This window comes from Podarcis tiliguerta (genome assembly GCF_965153285.1).
Source record: "Podarcis tiliguerta genome assembly, chromosome: 9".
In the NCBI taxonomy this organism is placed as follows: Eukaryota; Metazoa; Chordata; class Lepidosauria; order Squamata; family Lacertidae; genus Podarcis; species Podarcis tiliguerta.
In genome coordinates this window covers 46,773,035-46,798,663 of record NC_139542.1, presented here as the reverse complement: position 1 = coordinate 46,798,663, position 25,629 = coordinate 46,773,035, and the positions used below count along the sequence as shown (strand labels likewise).

General features: G+C 43.5%; 1 protein-coding gene across 1 annotated transcript; it reads right to left on the bottom strand.

Annotated features, from left to right (window-relative positions):
- Positions 1-1,627: 1,627 nt before the first annotated feature.
- On the bottom strand, positions 1,628-24,641 carry NEIL3 (nei like DNA glycosylase 3). Its single transcript, XM_083398032.1, has 10 exons — positions 24,427-24,641; positions 19,329-19,447; positions 17,954-18,088; positions 16,754-16,967; positions 15,579-15,653; positions 14,152-14,318; positions 10,547-10,716; positions 6,009-6,387; positions 3,839-4,013; positions 1,628-2,365 (listed from the first exon to the last, which is right to left on the bottom strand). Exons 1-10 carry the CDS (start codon positions 24,592-24,594, stop codon positions 2,183-2,185), a joined length of 1,785 nt encoding a protein of 594 aa, XP_083254158.1. The 5' UTR covers positions 24,595-24,641; the 3' UTR covers positions 1,628-2,182.
- Between the last annotated feature and the right edge of the window lie 988 nt (positions 24,642-25,629).

Sequence of the window (25,629 nt, the reverse complement as noted above, 5' to 3'; positions counted from 1 at the left end):
AACGGATGTGTAAGCACTTTCAAAGTGACCTTAAAGAATAAACAGCACTCCGTCGGTGTTAAAGCACTTCAACACAATTAAGTTCTGTCGCTGGCCCAGGATTATCTTAATAGGCGAGCTGAACAAACGAAGATGAGGTACAATTCAATTGCCACGGGAGGTGCTCATTCTAAGAGACTCCCAAGAAAAACTATATGCCAGGGGAACAGATCAAAGAAGCAGAGGAAGTCTGGGATAGGAGGAGCAGCCATGGGGAGAGCATTTCATCTTTGAATGAGCAACTACAGGAAAATCTGTGCCAATTCACCAACAGAATCTACCACAATGGTATTTCAGCAGGGCCCCCACCGGATAAACATGCAGTATATTTTCTTCTGCTCTGCTACACCTGCTGCTCTCCTTGCTGACTACCCCCACCCATTATATTTTAGCGGAAAGTACCATTTTTGAGGCGGGTGGTGCTGTGGGTTAAACCACAGAGCCTAGGGCTTGCCGATCAGAAGGTCGGCGGTTCGAATCCCCGCAACGGGGTGAGCTCCCGTTGCTCGGTCCCTGCTCCTGCCAACCTAGCAGTTTGAAAGCACATCAAAGTGCAAGTACATAAATAGGTACCACTTTGGAGGGAAGGTAAACGTCATTTCCGTGTGCTGCTCTGGTTCATCAGAAGCGGCTTAATCATTCTGGCCACATGACCCGGAAGCTGTATGCCGGCTCCCTCAGCCAGTAAAGCAAGATGAGCGCCACAACCCCAGAGTTGTCCGCTACTGGACCTAATGGTCAGGGGTCCTTTTACCTTTTACCATTTTTGAATGGGCTTCCATCTGTGATGGCCAACCATCACTTTAATTTGCCCCAAATGCAATGCTCCAGCATGGATCTATATTCCTAACCAGCCTATAGATTTTGTAGATCTATAGGCTAGGGCATTGCATTTTGGGTAAATTTAAAATGATGGGTGACACTACAGGTGGGAGCAGAGATTAGCCCCCCGCCCCCCAAAAAACACAACCACCCAGGGACTTGGCAGGGAGGGCAGGGTAAGAGGTGCTTCTGAGTTCATGGGGCTCTTGGCCAGTGCCTAACCTAGCTAATGTTTGGAGCCAGGGCTGTCTTTAAGAATTATGCCAAGAGCCCAGCCCTATGCATGTCTATTCAGAACTAAATCATCCTAAATTCAATGGGACTTACTCCCAAATAGGCATGCGTCCAATCCATTTGCACAGGTCACCAATAAATGAGAGTGGCCAACTCTGCCATGCTTGTTAGCCAAACTCCATGGATCTAAAAAAATGGGCAAAGTGCTGTCCAAATTTCCACCAAATTTAAGAGCAAGTGGCCTATGCAGACACAACGCACCAAACCACCCCAAATGCGTGTGCCTAATTCTGCATAGGGTATCGGGCTGATTTCATAAGCCAAGCTAAACTGATCACCTGTTCAGTTCCAAAGCAGCAACATTTTTTTTCTTAGGACAGGTTCCTATATGAAGAAATATAAGGTGAAGGGAAAACCATCACAAGGTCACCTACAGATCTGCAACAAACAATAAAGCATGTTAGTTAAATGCATCCCTTCTACTTTGGCAAGAAGCTCATTCAGAGCAATCCTTAAGAACAAACAGTGGCTCGTCATTGCTAGAAACAAGTTTATTGAATATATTAATCTTTCATAACTGATTACAAAGTGTATTAAAATCTATTCATCTTAAATGCATTGAAATATAAATGTTTATGGAAGCACAGCTTAAGAATTGGGAGTGGGGGGAAAGTGCTGAAGGACAAACAACATGTACAAACTCTGACTAAAAATGTATGTTTTGTTGACAGATTGTAGCACATTGTGAGAGACAACTAAATCCAGATAATTCCTGAAGATTGTATTTAAGCAATTTGGGGTGGGGTGGGGTGGCAGGAAACAAGACAACAAAAGATACGACCGGGTATTGTTCAGATGTTAACCCTTCCACATGAGAGCTTCTAGTGTTAGATAGATAAAACAAATCACAGAAGCAGTTAGAAGGAGGGAACAAAAGAAAGCATGTCCAAATGTATAATCTAGATGGATTTGCAATCGCAAGATACCACTTGATCATGACCCTCCTAAAGTATCTCCCAGAGAAGAGCAGCATTGTACACACAGTTTGAGAAGATTAACGTCAGATGGTGTATTGGAGATGAATTGCTCAGCATCCTGGGATAATCTTCATTCCTGGACCATTTTCTGCCCACTGAAAGAAGTCACACTGCTTATCCTTCCCAAGAGGGCACACAAAGAAATTCTTTCCATTATTAGGACCAATCTTCAACACCGTCCTCATAATGCTGCGCTTCCTGTGATTGCAGAAGGGAAAATGCAGGTCTGCCCACTGTAGAGAGAAATCATTTCTCCTTTTAACATCAGATCCCTCTTTTAGACCGGTGGCAAGAAACTCGACTTTAATTCTGCCAGGTAGGTGGCAACTGCTAATAATCAGGGTAAATGGCTCTCTTTCAAATACGCTATATGTTTCACTGCCTGAGCTCCACTGGTTTGACTTTGTGAGACTACAGTTTTCGGGAGTCTTATCTGACTCTGGAGGCAACATGGGTTCAATTTATCCAAGTAAAGTTCTGGTACCTCATAGCTGAATAGCAATAGATCTCACTTCCCCATACTTCTAACTTCCTTCTCTCCCTTTTCAGAATCTGAAGGTCAAAATGACATAACTGCACTCCTTACTGCATAGCAGAGGCCAGTGTAATTGTTGTGTTAACAGAACAAAACCCACGTGAAAAGAATCTATTGTATATTGCGTTCAGCCTATCCTTGGGAAGTTAGTTGAGAGGGCCTTTTACTCCCCTTTCCATGTGTATATTAAGCATGTGGAGAGGGGAGGAGTGTGTATAGTGGCCCCACTCCCAACATATCTGTCCTCTGCTGGTCCCAGCCCCATGAGGTAGAAGGTCTGAAAAGGATGCCAAAGAGACTCTTAGATATTTTTTTTGCAGCGACTACCGCTAATTTGCACAGGGAGCCCTTTTCAGACCTTTCAACAAGCTGTAATGACGTCTGGGAGAAGAAAGTGCTTCTCCTTCCTCCATACGTTTACTCTGCATATGGAAGGAACAAATCTGTCTCCATCTGAGCAAGAAGGAGGTACCACCACACATTCCACAATGTGGCAAAAACATCCCAGGAGGATGTGAAGCAGGTCTGTGGCCTGGAGAGAGCGCTGAAGACCTGACTGAGAGGCCCAAGGCGAACCTCATCACTGAGGTTCTCCATCACTGCCATAGATGGCTATTGGTTGAAGAGGCAGAGAAGTAAGGGGAGAACCCTCTCCCAAACTCCCCATTCTCCAGCTTTTCAAGGACAGCAATGGCTACTTGATTGGAGAATAATCTCTACTCCCATCTCTGCATCAATTCCACTCTTCAAATAAATTCCCTCTTGTGCCCTCCCCGCAAGAAGTCACCCTAGCCAGGCGGTTAAATCCCGATCATGACTGACAGGAGCATCCCCCCTGCTTCTGCTTTCAGAACTGGGGAAGGTATATCAATAAGCCATAGCTTTCTATGTGTCTATTAACTCTTAATAGTGTCAATAAATGAAAACCTTTTAGTGTAAAATCTGAATTCAAAGTCCATGACTCTACTCCACCCAGAAAACCATTCTGCAGTGGCCAGGATGTGTCTAGAAGTTATCTAGGCAAAGCTAACTTCATCAGTGACATTGTAATTCTCCTTCCAGTACACTAATCCCGAAAGTACGACTGAAACCCATGAGTAATCATAATGGGTTGGAGGGAAAAAGTTGTACCCTTCAAGGGTGCTCGGCAAGGCTACGCAATCTCACGTACTTCAAAATAGTCGCACCGGGCTTCTCTGGGTAAAGGACAAGCATAAAATTGCCTGCCCTTGTTTTCTCCGTCCTTCCTCACCACGCGAAGAACGCAGAAGCGGCTGTGTTTACTGCAGCGAGGGTTGCCAGTATTTAATGTGTAAGAACCATCTGTCATATTAACTGGAGGTGCTCTGCAATGACAGGTTGCAAAATAATAATAAAAACTGCATGAAGTTAAAAGGGATTAGTTACAGCAACAGCAGCAGCAACACTCTTCCTCCCGTCCACCAAACACTCTTGCCTTTCGTACACAGCTGTCAATAATGCATTGTTATACACGTGTAGTGACCAAAATAGAGAAACCGGATATTTTACCTGCCCTACTTGATATTTCTTTAAATAAATCTGAAGGAATCTTTACTGAGCATCCAGGCAATTGAAATGAAGGGCAAGTGGCAAATTTAAAGTCCCAAAATTGCATGGCCTCTTATTTTATCTCAATTTTTAAAATATAAAACAGCACCATTCCGGTGTCGCTGGCATAAATTTTGTCCTTTCATGTTGTTTAAAAGGCATTCCGAATTGGCAGCAGAAAGACGTACTCGAGGTCCAATTCCCTCCAATTATAGTCTCCCCCTCTGGAAAGCTATTACAAGTGTCTTAGACCAGGCCATGGGGATCTCTACCTACTTGTCCGCTTCGGAGACAATTTTCCATGCTCTTTGATCAAAGCTACTTTAATGATCCCAATCATGTTCCACAGAGGAGGAAGTCTGACTGGCGGAGCAGAAAAGTATATTTTATGAAGGTGGCAGGGAAGCTTTACTCTCCCCTAACATTAGCGTCACCAGAAGAGTTGGAGAGCATCTTCGCTTACAAGGCACAAGGGCATCTTCCTTGATGGTTAATGTTTAAACAAGGTTAGTTCGCTCCCTGTTACTTTGATTTAGCAGCAGCCAACCTTTTTTTTGCTATAATTCTACAAGTCAAGGCCAAATTCCACCCGGCGGTGCTATTCTCGCGCTCCTGTATGCATCGTAAAGTGCTACCTGGGAACTCTGACATCCTCCTCCAACCCCCTCTCAGTCTTCACCACCTCCCCAAAGGTCCAACTTTGGGTAATGGTTTACTTGGCTCCTTACTCAAATGGGTTATATACACCCCATACCTTTACAGTGGCACCTTGGTTCTCAAACTTAATCTATTCTGGGAGTCCGTTTGACTACCGAAACTGTTCGAAAACCAAGGCGCAGCTTCCGATTGGCTGCAGGAGCTTCCTGCACTCAAGCGGAAGCCACGTCGGACGTTTGGCTTCTGAAAAACATTCAAAAACCAGAACACTTACTTCTGGGTCTTTGGTGTTCAGGAACCAAAATGTACAAGTACCAAGGCGTTCGAGAACCAAGGTACAAGTATATTCATTTATTGCCTTTATACCCAGTTTTTTTCTCCAAGGGGCTCAAAGTGGCATACCTGGTTCTCTCCATCCTCAGTTTTATGTTGTAAACTGCCCTGAGATCTATGGGTATAAGGCGGTATACAATTTTAATTAATAACAATAATTCACCCCTACAACAACCCTGTGAGGTACACTAGACTGGCCAAAGGGCACCCAGTGGGCTTCATGGTCTAGTAAGGAGTTGAACCCTGGTCTCCCAGGTCCATGGCTAACACTTTCAGCCATGATGCTACACCTGCTACACCACAATGCAGTTTTGTTTCTGGGCTACCAAGTATGGAAGCAGGCAGAAAGGAATACATTGCTCTGCTGTGCTATAGAGAAGCCCACTGGCCCCCTTGCACCTACAATCAAATTCTGTAAAGTTCCAGGGCTTCTGCCCCGCTTCATTTCTAAGACACTCAGCAGCTAATGTCTTGCCACTGCAGTTAGCTGCTTGAGCTCGGCAAATTGCCCTTTCTTCTGATCTAACAAGTTGCCCAAGTCACAAGCGATTCTGTGACAAATAAGGGACACACAGCAGCAACAAACTCTGTTTCATGAGTTACCCATTATCCTTATTGGATGGAATATATATCAAACCACTTCAAAAGCAAAACACGCAATAAACCCCAAACCAATTTTTCCCTCTAAACATTGCCTTGCACCCATCAATTTCTACCTTTCAAGTCCACATTCAATGAAATATACTTTAGAGGAATCTTGTTTAGATCTGGAATTAACAAACCTGATTGCTAAATTCTCATTGATCGTCCCAACAGATGAAGATGAGGAATCAATCTTCTGTTTCTTCTGTGCCGGCTTTAAAGAATTATATTGATGGGAGAATGATACGGGTGTATTTACAGCATGGTGGTTGGTGCTGTTATAATCATTTCGTGAAGAATCACACAGAGAGTTTCCATCTGGAGTTAGACTTCTGCTTCCATTATCCTTCGGCAGAGGCAATTTGCTAGCAAAATCTGACAGCACCAATGTTGTTGTCCCAAACACAGTTTTCCTGTTGATCTTAATTTCTCCCCTTGGTTTTCCAAAGTTATTACATGGGTACTTGATTAAGCTGCTGTTAAAGGCTGCCAAAGCTTCATTCTTCTGTATTTCTGGAACTTAAAGTAGATAGCAAGAAAAGGAAGGCATCCCAGTTAGTATCCTCTTTGAACAACTTATCACCCCATGTAATCTACACACTACTAATCATAGAATCATAGCATGGTAGATTTGGAAGGTACTCCAAGGGTCATCTAGTCTAATGCCCTGCAATGCAGGAATCTCAACTAGATCATACACGACACATCGTCATCCAACCCCTGTTTAAAAACCTTCAATGAAGGAGAGTTCCCAACCTCCCAAGGGAGTCTGTTCCACTGTCAAACAGTTCTTACTGTCAGAAAGTTCTTTAGTCGGAATTTCCTTTCTTGTAACTTGAATCCATTGGTTCAAGTCCTACCCTCTAGAGCAGGAGAAAACAAGCAAGCTCCCTGCTCCACGTGACAGCCCTTAAGATTTTTGAAGATGGCTAACATATCTGCCTCCTCTTTTCCAGGCTAAACATACCCAATTCTCTCAACAGACCCTCTTAAGGCTTGGTTTCCAGACCCTTGATCATGTTGGTTGCCCTCTGCCCATGTTCTAGCTTGTCAATATCCTTCCTAAATTGCAGTGCCCAGAACTGGACACAGTATTCCAGGTGCGGTCTGACCAAGGCAGAATAGAGGGGGACTATTACTTCCCTTGATCGGGACACTATACTTCTATTGATGCAGCCTAGAACAGTATTCACTTTTTCTGCTGCTGCATCACACTGTTGACTCATGTGAAGCTTGTGGTCCACCAAGACCCCTAGATCCTTTTAATAGTTGTGAACATAGGAAGCTGCCTTACACCAAGTCAGACCACTGGTCCAGTCAGCTCAGCTTGTCTACCCTGAATGGAAGCAACTTTCCAGGGTTTCAGACAGGGAGACATTCCCAGCTCTCCCTGGAGATGCCAGAGATTGAATATTGGACCTTCTGCATGAAAGTACTGAGCTACAGTTCTTCCTTAAGAAATAGTTATCCATAATGTCTACTAGGCTTGGATGCTGATGCGCATCCCCATTTACATCAATGGGACTCAAGTCAGTTCAGGTTAGCATTGTAGAAAGACAGCAAGGGCCTTACAAATGCACACTAGCAACATATGCAAGGATGGGGAATGTAGAATAACTTAAGTTTTTGAAAGGGTCTTTTCAGAGAAAGTAAAATTTCATACATTCAATTAATTAAGAGAATTTTACATACATTAATTAAGTGGAGGGGGAAAAACTGCAAGCACATTTGCAAAGCTAAGCAGGATCCGGTATGGTTTCAAATTGGGTGGGAGACCGTCGGTGCATTGAGATTCCTGCATTGCAGGGGCTTGGACTAAATGACTTTTGGGGTCCCTTCTGACTCTACAATTCTGATACTAGGACAAAAGTATTAATTATAAACATTGAGGAAATCATTTTACTTACATCACCTTTTTTATTAAAAAAACCTCTCTAGATTTTATTTTAATGTAGATTTTTGAGATAAAGTTGCTTTATTTAAACATATGTTAAAGAAGTCTTTAGATGCCAGCATTGGACTTTGATAACAGCTCAAAAGCTTCACAACTGGAATGAAAGATGCCGAGAGAGAGAGAAAGAGCATTATCGTGATTTTCTTCTAAAGCCCTAAGCCACGCTGCCTTTGTTGTATTGGGTCCGCTTCAGCTTCTAGGGAACCAGCTGGGTGCATAAATTCCAGGAGAGAAGTTAATTGGCAAATCTGACTTTCTGAACAGACTAAATCTTCAGGTTCCTGGGGCTGACATTTTAGTGGAAGACAATCAGCCAAGAGCAACTTTGGCAGACAACAGAAATCCTTCCCGACTGCAGATACAGTTGCTCGCTAACCTCTCTTGCCCAGCACTCTGCTGGCTCCAGAAGGCCTACAGCAGGTCAGCACATCTTTTCTCAACCTTCCCTTACAGTCAGTCGCGGTCCAGAGTGTGAAAGGCTTCCGGGAGCTTCAACTGGAAGATCCTACCAGATGCTTATAGCATCAGTGCTCCACTGACAGCCAAGCCCACTCCCGGCATATTTCACTAGTCTATGTCATCCTTATGGGTAAAGGCACCTTCTCAGGGACTGCAATTGGCAGACCAAGTGCAAAACAAATAGACCCAAAAGAGGAAGAGTGACAAGAATGGACAGCAGTCCGAGGGTCATGCAACCTTCTGGGGCCACATGCCCACTGCTGGGCAAGGAAGAGGCAAAAGTGGGTGTTTCCCCACCCCTGATTTGCAGTTAGTAAGAATAGCCAGCAATTGATCCAGGTGAAACTGGACATGCAGGAAAGATTATATTAACCCAAAGTTGGGGAGCCTCTTAAAAGAAACTGGCTTGTCCATTAGAGGGGGGATCCTGATAAATTAGAGCAGCACAACAGCAGAAAGCACAAAGGCAGGAGGAAGCAGAGGAAAGAGATAGCAAGGAGGACAGAATCATGGAAGAGAAAGGAGGAAATACAATCAGGGTAGGGGCAGGGCAGAGAAGTAGAGTGCCTCAGAGATTAGAAGCTGAACACTGCAGCTGAGAACAGCTCTTCTTTGTGGGAGAAATGAAAGACATCATTGCTGAGTGATTGGGGTTTGCTCCAACAGTAAAGGTAAAGGGACCCCTGACTGTTAGGTCCAGTCGCGGACGAGTCTGGGGTTGCAGCGCTCATCTCGCTTTATTGGCTGAGGGAGCCAGCATACAGCTTCCGGGTCATGTGGCCAGCATGACTAAGCCACTTCTGGCGAACCAGAGCAGCGCACGGAAATGCCATGCTCCAACTGTAAAAGGTGTAAAAAAAAAATACCCATGTGAAGTTTCAACACTTAGTTTTAAAATCACAATTTTTATTACAGGTTTTAAACACTTTTCATGCGTGTGTGCGTGCGCACACACAAACACTTCTATTGTTTTTGAAATACTAGCAGGATGGAGGACAGCTTTTGTCCCTTCCAGCTATAAAAGATTTTTTTTTTCTCCTTACAAATGCATTCCCTTTCAATTTATGGAACATTTGGTCTGACAATTCAGGGAAGTTGCTGAAATCTGCAAAAAGTACCAAAGGTTTAACTGAATAATTCATGCAGCATGGGATGGGATAACAGCTGTGAAAGTATATATTTGAGTTACAAAAGGAACATGCTATTATTGCACAAACAGTTGTTCCTTGAGACAAGTTTCTGGGTTTATAATGCAGATTCTAAGAACACGGGCATCTGCTCAGGGCTGTTTCATATAACCTTTCTCTATCTTAATTTTCTTGAGAGAGGATTTCCTCTGAATTTCTTTCCTGATCTGTCTATTCTTCCCACCCCATATAGCTAGGACACCTGAGGACCTTCTCATTTTTTAGTTTTTAATTGGGACTTTGGGGTGGCTAGTATATATTGGCCCTGTCCTACCCTCCATGCCACACATTCACAGCACAGCCTCATCTGTGCACACATGCAAAAGGCACACCAGCAGACTGGCCCCCACCCCATTCCACAGCTGAAGCATACAGATTAGATGAATCATGGTTGGCTATCATTCTTTCTCCCCACTCATTAGTCATTGGTGTAATGACTGGGGAAGGGAAGATCTGCATCCATGTCAGGAATTTGGGCCCTGCCAACCCCAGTGCTGCGTCCGACTATTTTTTCCTTCTTGTTGATGCTGTCATGATAACTGGCCAGGTCTTGGGGTCCCAGAAGGTTTTGCCTGGGGAACCAGGGCAGGCCCTCAAACTAGGCTAGCTACCCCTACAGTTCCTACATCAAAGTGGTCAAGTCCACAAAGAAAAGTTAACAAATAAGCTGTAAACATGTGTCAGGGAGCCACATCCAATAGCAGCTTCCCAATTCCAACCACATGTCCGTCACATGTCTCTAAACGTTTGGGGACATGTCTAGCTAAATGGGAGTGGGATTTTCTGCAGAGAGAAAAAGAGAGGGGGAGGGAACAGTGCTTGCACCATACCACAAAGTATAAAGCAACTCTGAAATAAAATAATATCAATGATATCCTTTGTCTTCCTCCTCATATAATATTTCAGATTTGAAGCATTAGGGCAAGTAATAGGCATTTAGGACCAGCGTATTAATGAACATATTACCTGTATGTTGTGAACAGGAGTAGAAACAACACAAAGCAAAGCAAAACGGTTCCATGTTACTTGCACTGCTGTAATACATTACGATGCCAGACAGACAACCATATAGACTTACGCTCAGGCCTTGGAGTCAGGCATGCATCACAGAGTTTGACAGACGGCTTGTTTATCAGCGTGCATAGTGTACAGGCCCACTCCCCTTCCGATTGCTGAGCAACTTGTTCCTTACAAGACGACCCCCTGCTGTACGCCCAGCCAATTAAACCATTTCTTCCTGGCAGTTTGCTGCACAATGAAAGAAAGGGGGAAATTGATGTTAACATGTTGAGAGGTTTGTTCTAAGCGTTGTGTTCCACCAGGGGTTATATGGGAGATTCAACACTGGATTCTGATAGCTTGGCCACCAGTGAGGGGGAAAGTTGGGCTGCTGCGTCTGATAGCTTAGAGGCTCCAGTTTTGCCTTGAGGGTTTATCAAGGCTGTGAACTTGGCTATCGAAACATGGAATGGGAAGGGCACTATTCCCGCTCCACAAAAGTGTATTTCCCAAAAAACAACAATAAGAGTTTACTTATTTCAAAGCACTGGGTGATAAAACACAGTGGCATATCAGCCACCTGTACTGGGGATGGCTACTGTTTGGCTCTCTGGAAGCTCTTCAATCATTACGCCAACCATTCCTGGTGGTTGGCCATGCTGGCTTGAACTGATGAAGTCCAACAATGTCTGAAAGGGCACAGGCTGCCCATCCCTGATCTATGCAATCCAGCCCTTCTAGACTTTCCAAATAGATTCAATACACATGCTAGGCCAGGAAGTGATGGAGATTAGGTTCCTCCCTTGCCCTGTACAGTCATAACAGCTGCCATATATAGAGGGCTCTATACACATGTTCCTATGGACGCGTGTAGATTAGAAGAGGTCTGCCCACTCTGTCCCCCGCTTGTGTTTGGAACTGTTGTTTCATGCTTCTGTGTATCCTGCACTGAGATTGTTAGATATAGATGAGTTATTTTGAGCTGGGGGGTGGGGGGGGGACATAAAAAGGAACTTTGTGTTCCGGCCTAATTCTCAAATTCTTCCATACTTGAAAATTGGATTTCAACAAAATAACCCTGATTGGGCATCGTTCCTCATGTATTCAAGAATCAATCATATGAGGAGGAGAGAGTGAACTTATGCTTGCTAGCTCCAACCCCACAGCCTCCAACATCCCTTCATTGTGGGGGCAGCCTGTAGATGGGACGGGATGCTAATGTGCAGGCTCCCCCCTTGTGACTTGGAAACCAGGGAATGGAATGAATGATGGAAGCCATTCTCAATCACATGTTTCTTCTTGCTTTCCCATCTCAGCAGTCTGTTATCCTGACCAAACCATAGTTTAACGTGGCATGCTATCACTGCAGTCTTAAATGTACCTACCCAAAGAGTACACCCAATTTTTTTTTGGGGGGGGGGGGGGAGAAGAGGACAAATACATAATTCATTCTAAGAAAAAGGCAGGTGTTGCATCAGGCCAGAAAACTGCCCTCACAGCAACGGTTTGTATACATTGGATGCTACATCCAGTTAGAGAAAATGCACATATAGACCTTATCAAGGTTGTCCCCATATCCATCACATTACAGGTCATCCTGCATTGACAGTGTGAAGAGCATGGGCTGAGATTAAAGCTGGGTACCCCATGTGCCAAACTCCATACGGCTCCACTCAGCCCACATTCCCAATGTGCCAATTTGGTCATATAAATGACAGTTCTGTCCTGGTTTACAGGCAGGCAGTATCTTTCTGAATACCAAGTTATTGGGGCACATCCATGAGAGGAGGCTGCTGCCCTCCTTGTGGGTTTTCCAGAGGTATCTCGTGGACCAAGGTGAGAAAGAGGATGCTGAACTAGGCAAGCCTTTAGTCTTAACTAGCAGAATTCTTCTTGTGTTCTTAAAACGATCCTCCCTGAAAATCTCTTCCAATTTAGCTAGAAGGTAGCAGATTTTTTCTTTTCTCCCCTTTTCTGAATCGTGGAGAAAATATTCTCAATAAAAGCTTGCCCCCCTGGTGCTCTCAGTAGACATCCTCCATCTGCAGCTTAACAAGCTGAAACCCTGCTGCCTGCATTATTTTGCATGAGAGAAACAAGGGGATGAAAATAAGATATCTGTGTGACTCCAGCAGTGAATGCGCTCCTTAACCCTACTGTTTTAGAATTAGGGAATACGGCCCTAAAAATAACCACTTTGTCTAAGGGAGAGAAGAGGTGGGATGGAAAATATTTAAAGGAAGACGAAGAAAAAGTAGGTGGGCTACTTACAGCACAACCCTATGCATGCCTTCCTTGAAATAAGGCCCACCGTGTTCAATGAGACTTCCTTACCAGGATTTAGGATTGCAGCCTTGCTGTACCCCACTTTCTGTGGAAAGTGCCTTTAGGATTGCAGCCTTGCTCATTGAATGCAGGAAATGTTCATTATATCACTAAGTTCCATTGATGTACTACAGGGAGTCCTGCTCCCAAGAGACTGCAATCTACTCACACTATAAAAAAAACTGGCAGTGATCTACCCATTGGATTGACCAAAGTTGTTGAATTGCTGTTTTGATTTGGGGGTGGATCAGTCAGGATCACGCGAAAGACATGGATCAACCAGGGAGGCCCTGCGATCTACTGGTAGATCGCGATTGACCGGTTGGACATCCCTGCTATATAGCAATACAGTGGTGCCTCGCAAGACGAAAAGAATCCGTTCCGCGGGTCTTTTCGTCTTGCGGTTTTTTCGTCTTGCGAAGCAAGCCCATTGACGGAGTAGCGCTATTAGCGATTTAAGGGCTAAAGACGGCTTCTTAAGGGGTGGGGGATTAGCGGTTTTGCTGCTAAAATGCTTTTAGCAGCTTAGCGATTCAAAATAAGGGGTTTTGGAGCAAAAAAAAATTTTTTTCGTCATTTTTCGTCTTGCGAAGCAAGCCCATAGGGAAATTCGTCCTGCGAAGTGCCTCTGCAAACGGAAAACCCTTTCGTCTTGCGGGTTTTCTGTCTTGCGAGGCATTCGTCTTGCGGGGCACCACTGTACTTTGGGTGGGTAGGGAGGGAGGGGAAGAAGTCTGTTGCCTGATTAATCAGGACATTTAAAAAATAAGGTGATTCAACCCTGCAGCCCTAGTACAAACATGCCTTTATTTATGAGCAAAGATTGCAAGGAAGAAACTATTCTCCTGTAAATGTGGAGTACAAATATGTGATCTTACTGTTATACATGTTATATATCCTGATATTTTGTGAGAGAGCAGTATATTCTTTTGGATAACAACTTATTCATTTATTTCCAGTGTATTCAGGCATTTTGTAAACATAGATTGATAGCAATTGACCGGTTGGACATCCCTGGTGCACATTCAACTATTTTCCTGTGGTAGCCTATCCCTATCTACTTGGTCCCAATAAGTTCAATAGGACTCGCTCCAAGGTTTAGCGTACAGAATTGCTGGCTTAATTCAGGTGGCTGGGCAATGGGCAGGGGTAGCCCAGAGAGAGGAGGAAGGAGTGACAGAAAAATACAGAATGCCATTTAAAACAAACAAACGCCAAAGGTTGGGTTTTGACACTGGACAAGCTGGAGAGCTCTTGAGCTCTTGACACTGGACAAGCTGGAGAGATCGTTTCTAAAACCAGCTCTTCTCAGAATGCTGAGATAATTTAGAAAATGTTTGATAAAGGTGAACAACCTACCCAGGATCCACAAGCTGAGGCTTGTCCTTTTGGCACAGAGGACAGAAGTATGTCATTCTGTTATTCTCTCCTAAGCGGCACACCGTGATCTTTGCTCTGCACTGACTACAGTTAGGGCGCTTGTACACCCTGTAATGCTTATACAATGCTGATCCCGTCTTGCGACACTAGAACAGAGAACTGAATTATTATTCATGTGATTTAGAAAGCCAGAGCTCCAGCCCATTGTCAAATCATTTTATCCTTGACTAGAAAAAATAAAATAAAATCCAAAAAGAGAGATTTAAATACATTCACACTTTGGGCAGTTAAAAAAAGTTCCATGAATTTGAGAAATTCCTGTTTTTCTGTCCTGGAAATTAGCTTCCCCTTTATAGAATGATCTCCCCAGAGAGGAATAACCATGCATCAGCCTTGTTTTGGCAAAGAGGTTTGTTTTCCTCGGGCAGCACAAATGATGCTATTTTGTTAAATCTGCTTTTAATATGTTCTTATAACTTTATCATTCCTTTTTTAAAAATTGCTTGTCAATCACTGCAGGGCTTTTGTTGTTGTCAGAAAAAGACAATGCACATTTTTTCTCTCAATTTTTAAAATTAATTTTCACAAAATTATAAATGAACAAAGCAAAAAAACAAAAATCATAACCTTATTAAGAATTATACTTATTGACCTTGTTAAGTGACTTCCTTGCTTGGTTGAAATTCAACAATGCACTTTTTTTGTGTGAACCAATAAGCTCTTTAATTATATATGTTACAAACCCATATTTCTTATTTGCAAAATAAGCAAAAGGTTATCAGCAAGAAAAGAAACCATCAACATTTCCCCTAGCTTTCTGACTTATAGGTAAGCAAGACGTCAAGCAATGCAATTCATCTTTTAAGGACAGTGCAAAGGATGATGGGTTAGTTACCAGTTCTCTGGCAGTTGCCATCAATGGTGCTTAAGCACCAACCACCTGGACAGAAAAAGCTGATAGTGCAGCACTCCAGGAGAGTTCACATTACATTTTTCTTATTAAAAAAATAATCAAACAGAAACCTAGCATGCTGAAGACCAAAACCACTTCCCCTGGTTGTGCTACCTTTCTACATCCAGATAATTTCTGATGGCTTGGGAACATTGAATCATGTAATTCTCTGCCTGGGCTCTCTAGTGGAGTGGCACAGCTCTTTCCTACTTTTTCTAAATACATCAGTTGGCCCCAAGTCCTATGAAAATTAAAAGACTCAAGTGCATTTCCCTTTGGATTCCACAGGCAATTTTCAATCAGCCAGGGAGAAAAAGCCTCTTCAATCAATTGGCTGGGTGAAGCAATTTTATACTAATGGTGTTAAAAACATTTTTACTATCAAGACACATGTTCAGCATTTACATTTTAATGCAGTTTTCGAAGATCTCTTGAGAAAGGGCTTTCTCCCTACCTTATAAAAGAGTAGCGTGAAATCCCGAGTCATTTTCACCAAGTGATGTACTTGCTCATCCGTAAGCTGACAGGCCTGGAATTTGGAGCAGAGGTTTAAAAAACGATGGCCAAGGACTCTCCAAAACACAATGGGTCACTGCTTAAAACAAGGAAAGGCTGGGGACATGGAACCCCTATCTTAAGAAGCCACATCACTGCTGGCGGGGCAGCTAGTATCGTTTTAAGGCTGGTATCCTATGGATATGTATCTGGGAGTATGCCACATTGAACTCTGTGGACTTTCTCCTGAGAAGACATGTATAAAATTCTACCACAAACATGAACACTAGGTAGTGCCATTAACTTTTGCCTTGACAATCACTTAAAGGGCATCAGTGCTATAATTTTAATCAGCTTGGTTACAACTGAACTATAGCTGTTTCCAGGTCCCCTTTCCCACCGTAGGGGGTCGATATACAGTGGACCCACCATTTACAAAGGGATTTGGTTCGGGGGGGCACACATAAAGTCAGGAACCCCCAAGGTGATAAATATCATCATAGTACTTTTCAGGCACCAGAAAATCATCATCAGGGACCAATTTTATCATCGTATAGCTTTTAAAAAAGATACAGCGGTACCTCGGTTTATGAACTTAATCCATTCCTGAAGTCCGTTCTTAAACCAAATCCATTTTTAAACTGAGGGGCACTTTCCCTAATGAGACCTCCCACCAATAGTGCCCTTCCACCATTTGGCTTCGGTTCGTAGACCAAGGTAAAGTTCGCAAACTGGTACACTACTTTCAGTTTTGTGGAGTTCGTAAACCGAATAGTTGGTTAACAGGGCTGTTCATAAACCGAGGTACCACTGTACTTGAATACTTTGTGAGTTTTTACTACTTTTTAAACTGTTTATTTTAGCACACTTGCCCAAGATGGAAATATCAACCTGAATTATTTTCTTCTCAAGACCACTTATTTAATTTGTAAGGAAAAGCAATCTTGGTTACTTGCATGCCACATCCCTTTTGTGAGAAGATTCTTTTGAAGATTCTTCTGCTTTTTGAAACTGCCGTGGCCTAATATTCTGTTACCATTATGAAAATGGTACAGATTTGCATATATTTTCTTAAACTCTAGTTCTCGCAATTCAAACCTGCAAGCAGAAGGAAGCCAGGAATATTTCACATACTTTAACAACTGGATGGAGACCACTGTCAAAAAGTGCTTCATTCTTTATTATGTTTCCCACTCCAGGTAGGACTGCCTGGTCGAGCAACACATCACATAACATACGTCCCTTTTGCTTCTTAATTTCACCTTCTGCTCTTAGAAAACTAAATTTTGGAGAGCATACATCCAAGTTTTCTAACATTCTGACTTTCTGTTCACATTCAGCAGCATTCCTGCAAGGTTAAGGGGGGGGGGTATATGTTGTAAGTGGACAGTAGGTGAGCAATGCATGTGCAATTAAAATATTTAAGTAGTTGTTTTATCAGTAGGTAGTATCAGAGAGAGAAAACAAAACTGCCCAAAGCCAGGCTGGATTTAGCAGGAAGCAATCCATAGTTCTAAACCAGGAACTTTTTCTAAGCTCCATTCTGATTTACCACAGTTTAACATTATGCCAGAACCGTAAACTGTGGTTAACCGTAACTATGGGTTATTGAATAAAACTTCATAAGCAAAAGTTTGAAATTAGCTTGTCTAAGCAAACCAGGGGTGTGAAACCTTTTCCAGTGGATGGAACAAAATCCCATCCCAGATCTCTTTGGCAGGTGGGTGAGGCTACCAACCAGTCAATCACCTGATATTTGTATACCAACATCTACAGGAGACTACAGGACCCCCCATTACTATATAGCAATACTTTGGGTGGGTAGGGAGGGGAAGAAATCTGTTGCCTGATTAATAAGGGCACATTTTTAGTCAACTTTTAAGAAATGAATGAATAAGTTGATTCAACCCTGCAGCCCTAGTACAAACATGCATTTATTTATGAGCAAAGATTGCAAGGAAGCAACTATTCTCCATTAAATGTGGAGTACAAATATGTGATCTTACACATGTGTTCTTATATCGCTGTGCAATGTAGTGTTATACATGTTATACCCTGATATTTTTGTGAGAGGGCAGTATATCCTTTTGTCAGTTTTATGGATAACAATTTATTCATTTATCTTCAGTGTGTATCCAGGCATTTTGCAAACATCTATTCTTCTACCACCACCACCACCCCACTTATAAAGCAAATAATAGGAACTACTTGAATTTAAGCATAGTTTTCACTTGATTTAAGCCATCTTGCAACGTTTCCAACTTGGAGCCACAGTATTTCCCCCTTCAGGAACTCTTGTAAAAACGTATCACAGGAAAACATGCATGGCTTTACCTAAGTTCAACAGTTGCATCGTAGAAACAAACCAAATCATTAGTAAGTTGTATTTCCAGAACTGCCAATTCTCCACTTCTGTTCTGGCTTGCATCTGCACTTATACGCAAGGAACCATTCATGCCAAAGTGGATCCTAGAAAAGAAAGACAATTCTGAATATCCCTCAGTTCAGAACATTAACTATTTCTAGCTTATCCCCTACTCTGGCATAACTCCAACTACAATGGCTATGGCTGCTGAACAGACTGATGAACTGGGGTCCTGTTTGGGGCTTTAGTTGGGGTTCTTCTTTTGCTGTAGTTGGTATTAATTGTTTGTATCCTAATCTCCCCCTTCTATGGTCCTCAGTGGTTTAGCTATACAGTGGTACCTTGGGTTAAGTACTTAATTCGTTCCGGAGGTCCGTTCTTAACCTAAAACTGTTGTTAACCTGAAGCACCACTTTAGCTAATGGGGCCTCCTGCTGCTGCCGCGCCGCCGGAGCCTGATTTCTGTTCTTATCCTGAAGCAAAGTTCTTAACCTGAAGCACTATTTCTGGGTTAGCGGAGTGTGTAACCTGAAGTGTATGTAATCTGAAGTGTATGTAACCTGAAGTTACACTGTATATATATTTATCTCGACACATTCACCTCCATGTGAGCACCAATCCGCTAATGAAGGCCTTTGTCACACTGCGTGAACAAACAGCTTTTTGCTAGACTGTGCATCTCTTACAAACAGACTCTTGTCTACCAGCTTCCTCTTTTTTCTGCAGTTCTAGACAATCACTACAACCAGATGCAGAGCTCTTCTTACATTCTTATGTCAACGGTTGAAAAGTTTGCAGTCGGTATGAGAATGCGTTCAGTGGCCTAGTTCAAATACCGCACTAAGCCAAACCACAACTTATCACAAAAGCGTGTGGGTACGCAGTGAAGTAATGCAGCCACTTTGATCCTTCCTGGTCATTGTCATGTGTTCACTGAGCTAAGTCATGGCTTGGGGTGTGATTTGAACCCAGGCTCATGGTTTAGCTCTCTCCAGACTCACCATGAGTTTTAACCAAGGTTTCTCCTATGGTTTATGGCTTGTGGTTTGTTCAGGAGAGCTAAACCAAGAACCCTGGTTTGGATGACAGAGTAAGCTAAACCATGGGCTTAGCTAGCTCAGCAACAGAACCACCAAGGAGGAGCAAGGCAACCATGAGTTCCTCTCTGGGAGCTGCACTTGAGTGTTCATGCTACACCATGGTTGGGCTTAGTGTGAGATGCAAACCATGTCAGCGTGCAGAGATGGAGAGAGCAAGCAACACCTTTTTTTAAAGCCCAGTTTTTTCAACAAAGCTTAATAAATTTGGGCAATATTTCCTCCAAATTATGTACACTTTACTTACCTCAAGGCTTTCTGTCCAAAATACATGAACAGCTCCTTCCCCAGAGTTTCCACACCACTGTAAACACATCCATTAAGCACACTTAAGACGTCTTGACTGGATACTTTATTCCCAATCACCTGAGTGGTGTGAAAACAATAAAATAAAAATAAGTAAAGGGAATTTTGTGCCAAATATAAATCTAAGAATGTATGGTGGAACTCCTTCTAGATAGATTTTTAAAGCACAGAAACCAAATAGGTGAGCCAAAAAGAATCTGAGAACAAAATGTTGGTTTTAAAAACACAAATGGCCACTTGGACAAATCTTCCAATGTTTGTACAAAAGAAAACTAATTACATTCGTGCTAAGCTCCGCTTTGGTCCTTGCCAGTTTGCTCTGAGTTCTCCAGCTGAAAGACTCGTGAAACCAAATGCCCAAATATTTGTATGAAGCCAACTTGTGCAAGTCTATGGTTATCCACTAGGACCCTTCTGTCAGTACAACAGAATGTAAAAAATGATTCAAGCAAAAACTCTTGGAAGACTACATGCTAAATGCTGAACACTATGCATCAACACTTAGCTATTTATTTGCCAAACTACTATAATATGCTGACACTGTTTATGAAATATCTTCCTTGCTACTCACACAATATTAAATAATTTAAAGGCCCAAGATTACTGTTTTCTCAATTGCCAATTTGTTTTTTGAATTTCTAGATGTCTTTGTGAAATAGAACATGTTGTAAACTGAAGGTCATGGTGTAATTTATGATTATTTCAGACAGGATAACAACTTGCTGTTGGATGCATAAAATCTGAGGGTGAATGGGAGCGAACTTAGGCTTCTTTAGAAGTGGTTTTCCATCAGCCTGACCAAAGCCAGTATCAGTTTTGAATAGTTTGGTGCATTTCAATAACATGTTTCAGGGCCAATTTACTTTTGAGTGCATCCAACAAGGCATACAGTTGATAATGACCTCATTTTTCAGATGTTTTTCTACACCAGCCCTGCATAACTGGTTCATTCTCAAGCCAAACTCAGCCCACTGGCCATACATTGTGGCCTGACAAGATGCTTGACAACTGCTTCATTTTTGCTCTCCCAATCACACCGCAAAAGCAGGAAATTCATCCAGCTTTGTGACTGTGATTCAAGTAAAAATAGGCTCATGAGGAAGGGTGGACTGAAGCTTATTCTGTTCAACATGTAACAAGAGAGTTCCTTAGTTTACCGTGTGCCATGCTGGCTGTAGGCTTCCACATACTATGCCCTGCCATTGTTAACCATGAATGTCGTTTTTTCCTCAAGCTAAGCAAGGCTAAGCCATCACTGGCGATCATCTGGAAGCAAATCCACCCACGGCACGGTGCCTTAATCTACCACCTCCTAAATAGCAGAGGCCATGTACAACAAGCAGATGATGCCTTTTCCAAGTTGCTTATGCACACGCTGTTTGATAACTGCTTTCAGGAAATGACTTTACTTTTCAAAGTATATTCTCTGGAGAAAGGAGCTAGAGTCCGGTAAGCATACGGAAAAAGGAACTGTTACTAGAACAGTCAATTGCATTGGTTCTTAGTGGTCTATGATCTGAACTTGACCCTGCAGGTTTTTTTGTATCCAGACACTTACCACAGGAACACAAGAAGATACCACAGGGCTTCCATGTCACTGGCATTTAACCTGAATGGGGACTAAGTCTCCACAAACCTTTATCACAGGATAAAAGTGTTCTTAGACACCCCAAAACTGAGGAAAGGGGATGACATGTTTTTGTGAAAGACAACCCTCACTGAATGAAAACAACAACTAGAGAGAAAGATTATAACCTCGAATTCCTCCAAACACACTACATGTAGTTTTCTGTGTGCGCAAGTTTGGGAGGTGCAGTTAGTCATGCGATTCCCCTTGCCTGCCACTGAGGTGTGAAGAAATTCAAGTAAGACTGAGTATTTTTTATTGCTATGTTTAGTTCATGATACTGTGAGCTACCTTGGGTAAGGCATGCCCCCAAAGGCAGAATACAGTATAACTAATTTTATAAAACAATCAAATCCAGGATGTTTTACCACATGATCTGCTGTTTGTGCAGATCAGACAGAAGGATTGTAGCATAGGAAGCTGCCTTCCATCAAGTCACACCATAGAATTCAGGAAATCATGGAATCCTAGACTGGCCCATCTAGCTCAATACTGTCTCCCCTGGCCAGCAGTGGCCTGCCAAGGTTTCAGCGAGGGTGTTCTCCCATCCCCACCTGGAGATGCCAGGTTATGAACCTGGGACCTTCTGCATGCAAATCAGATGCTCTACCACTGAGCTATGGGCATGGCCTGTTCCCAAAGGATTGCAATTAAGCAGGAACACAGGCAGCTGCATTATATGGAATCAGACCAGTGGTCCATCTTTAGTTCAATGCTGTCTAGGCTAGACTGGCAGTGACTCTCCAAAGTTTCAGGCAGGGAGCCTTCTCAGCCCCACCTGCAGATGTCAAGAGATTGGATGTGGGGCTTTCTGTGGGAAACACACCAGGCTCAGGGCCCAGCGCTGAGTTGTTTGGCTTTGTGTACAGCTACAAGGTGTCCAGATTCTACTGAATAAAAAAAAGCTACAGTATCCTAGGGAAAAGCAACACAAGTTATGTTACAAAGGCAAAATAAAAGATACCACTTGTTAAACAATATATATACGAAGTGCTGTCAGGATTTACTATTTATGCCAAACATGTCTTTACAAACAACCTAAACAGAGAATGCTTTGTGCATTTTCAATATTTACTATAATATTTACCAGAGTACTTTTGAGGATTAGGTTTCCTCTAATAAAATTTCCTTGCTTGCACTTGAACAAAGACAGGGTGGGTGGGTGGGGAGTCTCCTCCGTACCCCCCACCCCACCAATCAGGAATACAGCCTTGGATGTTCACAGCTCATTAACCCAAGCTGCTCATTTATATTCCAACATCTTTTCCTCTATAAAGTTCCACAAGCCCCAACAGAGTAATTTTATGCTGGCAACACAAGTGATCAAAACTGGTGGAGAAATTGCATGCTGTGTACATGGGGAAAGCAAGTGGGGAAGCGGAGGAGGAGAACCCTATTCCCTTGTCCTGTGCATTCACACCAACAGCAGGCCTCATTAGTACATTTTTAAGCATTTTTAAGCAAACAAACAATTCCATCCACCTGCTTTGCTTCCCCCCCCCCCCCCCGTGAGCCAATTTCAGTATGTGATCTTTCCCTGTACTTTTCTTTTTTAAAAAAACCTCCATGACAGTGACTCTATAGCAGATATTGTATAACAGGCTTCCTTATAATATATTTTTTTAATTTATTTTTATTTATTTAAATTTTTATTTTTTAAAAAATTGCCATCTTCCTAATTAGGCAAAGTGACTCGAGGACACTTTCCTCATTATTTCTTACATGTGTTAGATGTTTGCCCAAGCTCTACCAACTCTTCAAATTAATCAGACTCGTTATGGTTGATTTATTATGTTAATGGCAAGAATATATTACAGATTGGCAGTTATTTCTTTTTAAGTGTTTTGTGCAGGGGAAAAACAAAAAACAAAAAACCCTCACAAACAGCTGCCCGAAATCGCTGAAACAGTCAGAACTGATGATTACTGGGGACGAGACGATTGTGTCAGCTATACAAACCTCATGTCAATCAGTCATGTCTGTTGTAATTCTGACATGCGACAAAGGAATGTTTACTGGGCAACCTTGCAGATGCTTAGTTTTAGGAACAGGACTGGCAGCCTGGATGGCATACATCGCTGTTGCAACCTATACAATGTGTAACATGACCTGCCCAATACTGTGCCAAAATATTGTAATATAGAGCCTAATAAAATGGAATGAAGGGGACCAAAGGGCACCATACTTGTCATGCAAATATCATTGGTAAAAACTCAATGGTAAGATTTATTTAAGTACAGTGGTACCTCGGGTTAAGAACTTCATTCGCTCTGGAGGTCTGTTCTTAACCTGAAACTGTTCTTAACCTGAAGCACCACTTTAGCTAATGGGGGCCTCCTCCTGCCGCCGCGCCGCCGCTGCACGATTTCTGTTCTCATTCTGAAGCAAAGTTCTTAACCCAAGGTAATATTTCTGGGTTAGCAGAGTCTAACCTGAAGTGTATGTAACCCGAGGTACCACTGTATTCATGTGCCATTTCCCCCCTTTACAGTCTGCAAATCTGCTCATGGCAATAACCTTTGTAAACGCATCACACGCTGATACAGCCCTAAAATCCTATCAACACAACCAATAACACATTCAGTCCTTTCCATTAGTTTAAATGGGTTTTCTATAATGGATGCATTTTCAGGAACAGCAGCTGAAGTAATCCTAGCAAGTCGTTTCAGTCACGGGGTTTTGGGGCTGAGGCAGGAAGCGCTGTTGTTGCAATGCCACACCCTCGTTGTATGGAAGCCTAGACAAGAACAGCTTCCTCCCGGGAACACGTCTGTGCCAATGTGTGGGTGTTCAGACCCAGGGGCCAGCGCTTTTCCAACACCAGGGAGCAGAACTAGCAATCTGCCCTCTGCCCTTATCACACCAATAATATGCAAAACGGGCTTAAAGCAAGCTGGCGTGTGGATCCTGCTCACTGATCTGCATAGAATCAGAGATGGAAGGGACCCTGAGCATCATCGAGTCTTCCCCCTGCAATGCAGGAACATGCAGCTGTGCCATAAAATGGGATCAAACCTGAAACCTTGGCGATATCAGCAAATACTCCCATCAGCAGCAGGCCCGCAGCCAACTTGGAGGCTGGTCAGGGATGGGGGGGGGGGAGCTGCAGTCCAAAGACACCTGGAAGACCACAGGTATTCCTCATTTTTGCTTGTGGGCTCCCAGAAGCAGATCTGGCTGGATGTGTCTTTGGGTAGCCCAAAATCACAGGGCTGAAAGGAACCCCGAGGGTCATCTATCTTAACTTAAAGCATCCCTGACAAGTGACCATCAACCTCTGCTCTTATGAGGGGGGAGGGAGCCCTGGGAACAACGCCGCCCGACTCCTTCCCTGCAGTCATTCCTATAACCACAGCGGGGGTAGAGCGGAGGTTTAGATCCGCGCCGGCTGCGGAGTGCAGACGCTACTAACCGTGTTAGGGGAAGAGGCGGCCGCGGGAGCGCCTCGTCCTGCCGTGATGTTAAACCGGGCCGGGGGTGTCGACGGGGCTCTTCCCCGCACGCCCCGCACCGCCTGCCCGGGGGCCACGCGGGCCCGGATCTTCTCCCCGTTCAGCGTGCAGCCGGGACCTTCCACCATCCTCCCGCCGTGGGGGAAAAAAAGAAAAAGCGTTCAAATTTCCCGCCCGCCTTGCCTGGCCGCTGCCCCGCCCCGCGCTTGCGTCTCCGGGAGTTTTGTGCGACTCTGAGCTCGAGAGCTGCTCCGCATGTAGAAGGAACGGCTGGGATTTCAGGGTTCCTGCCAATGTGTTTTGCAGTCCCTGAATCCCTTTCCCTTTCCCTCCCTCTGTCTTCCATTAAAAAAAAAGGGGGGGGGGACTCCCTGCGTGTCTGGCGCGTATTCAGGATCACTGATATTTGAGCTGCAGATCCTATTCGCATTTACCGGGATTGCGAGGAGCAAATCCCATTGAGTTTAGTGAGGTTTCCGAAGTTGGAAGGGGGTTCCACGGGTCATCTAGTCCAACCCCCCCCCCTGCAGTGCTGGACTCTCTTGCCCAACGTGGGACTTGAGATTAAGAGCCTCCTGCTCCACCGACTGAGCTGCTGTTGATGCAATACAGAGTATATTTACACCGAAAGCAAAGCCTTAGAGTTGCCAGGGCTTGGGCATGGTTGTGTGGCAGAAGAGAGACTTGTTTTTCTTAAAACTGCGAAAGCCTGCAGCAGCACAGTGTGTCATAATTGTATATGCCAATGAAGTCCATTGATAATGATGTTTGTTCTGATTATGACTTAGTTGGGGGGAGGCCTGAAAGCAGCATGTAAGTGCACTTACAAATAATTCCAGTTCACATCTGTGCATTTGTCTGAGGTTCAGTTCATCCAGTGCCCCAGTGTGTAGGCTGTGCATATGTGCCGGTAATAGATATGTGTCCTGAGATCGTGAATGTGTGTGCATGCACGCACATTCACACATGATCATGTAACACTGGATAATTTAGCTGGTTAGAGTGTGGTGCCGATAACATCAAAGTTGCAGGTTTGATCCAGTTGCATATTCCAACCGATGATCCTCAGGGCCCCTTCCAATTCTACAATTCTCTATGTGTAATTTCTCTGTGCCAGACAAGAATTGCACAGCTAGGCTTAATGTGCAGGCACCACTTGTTTT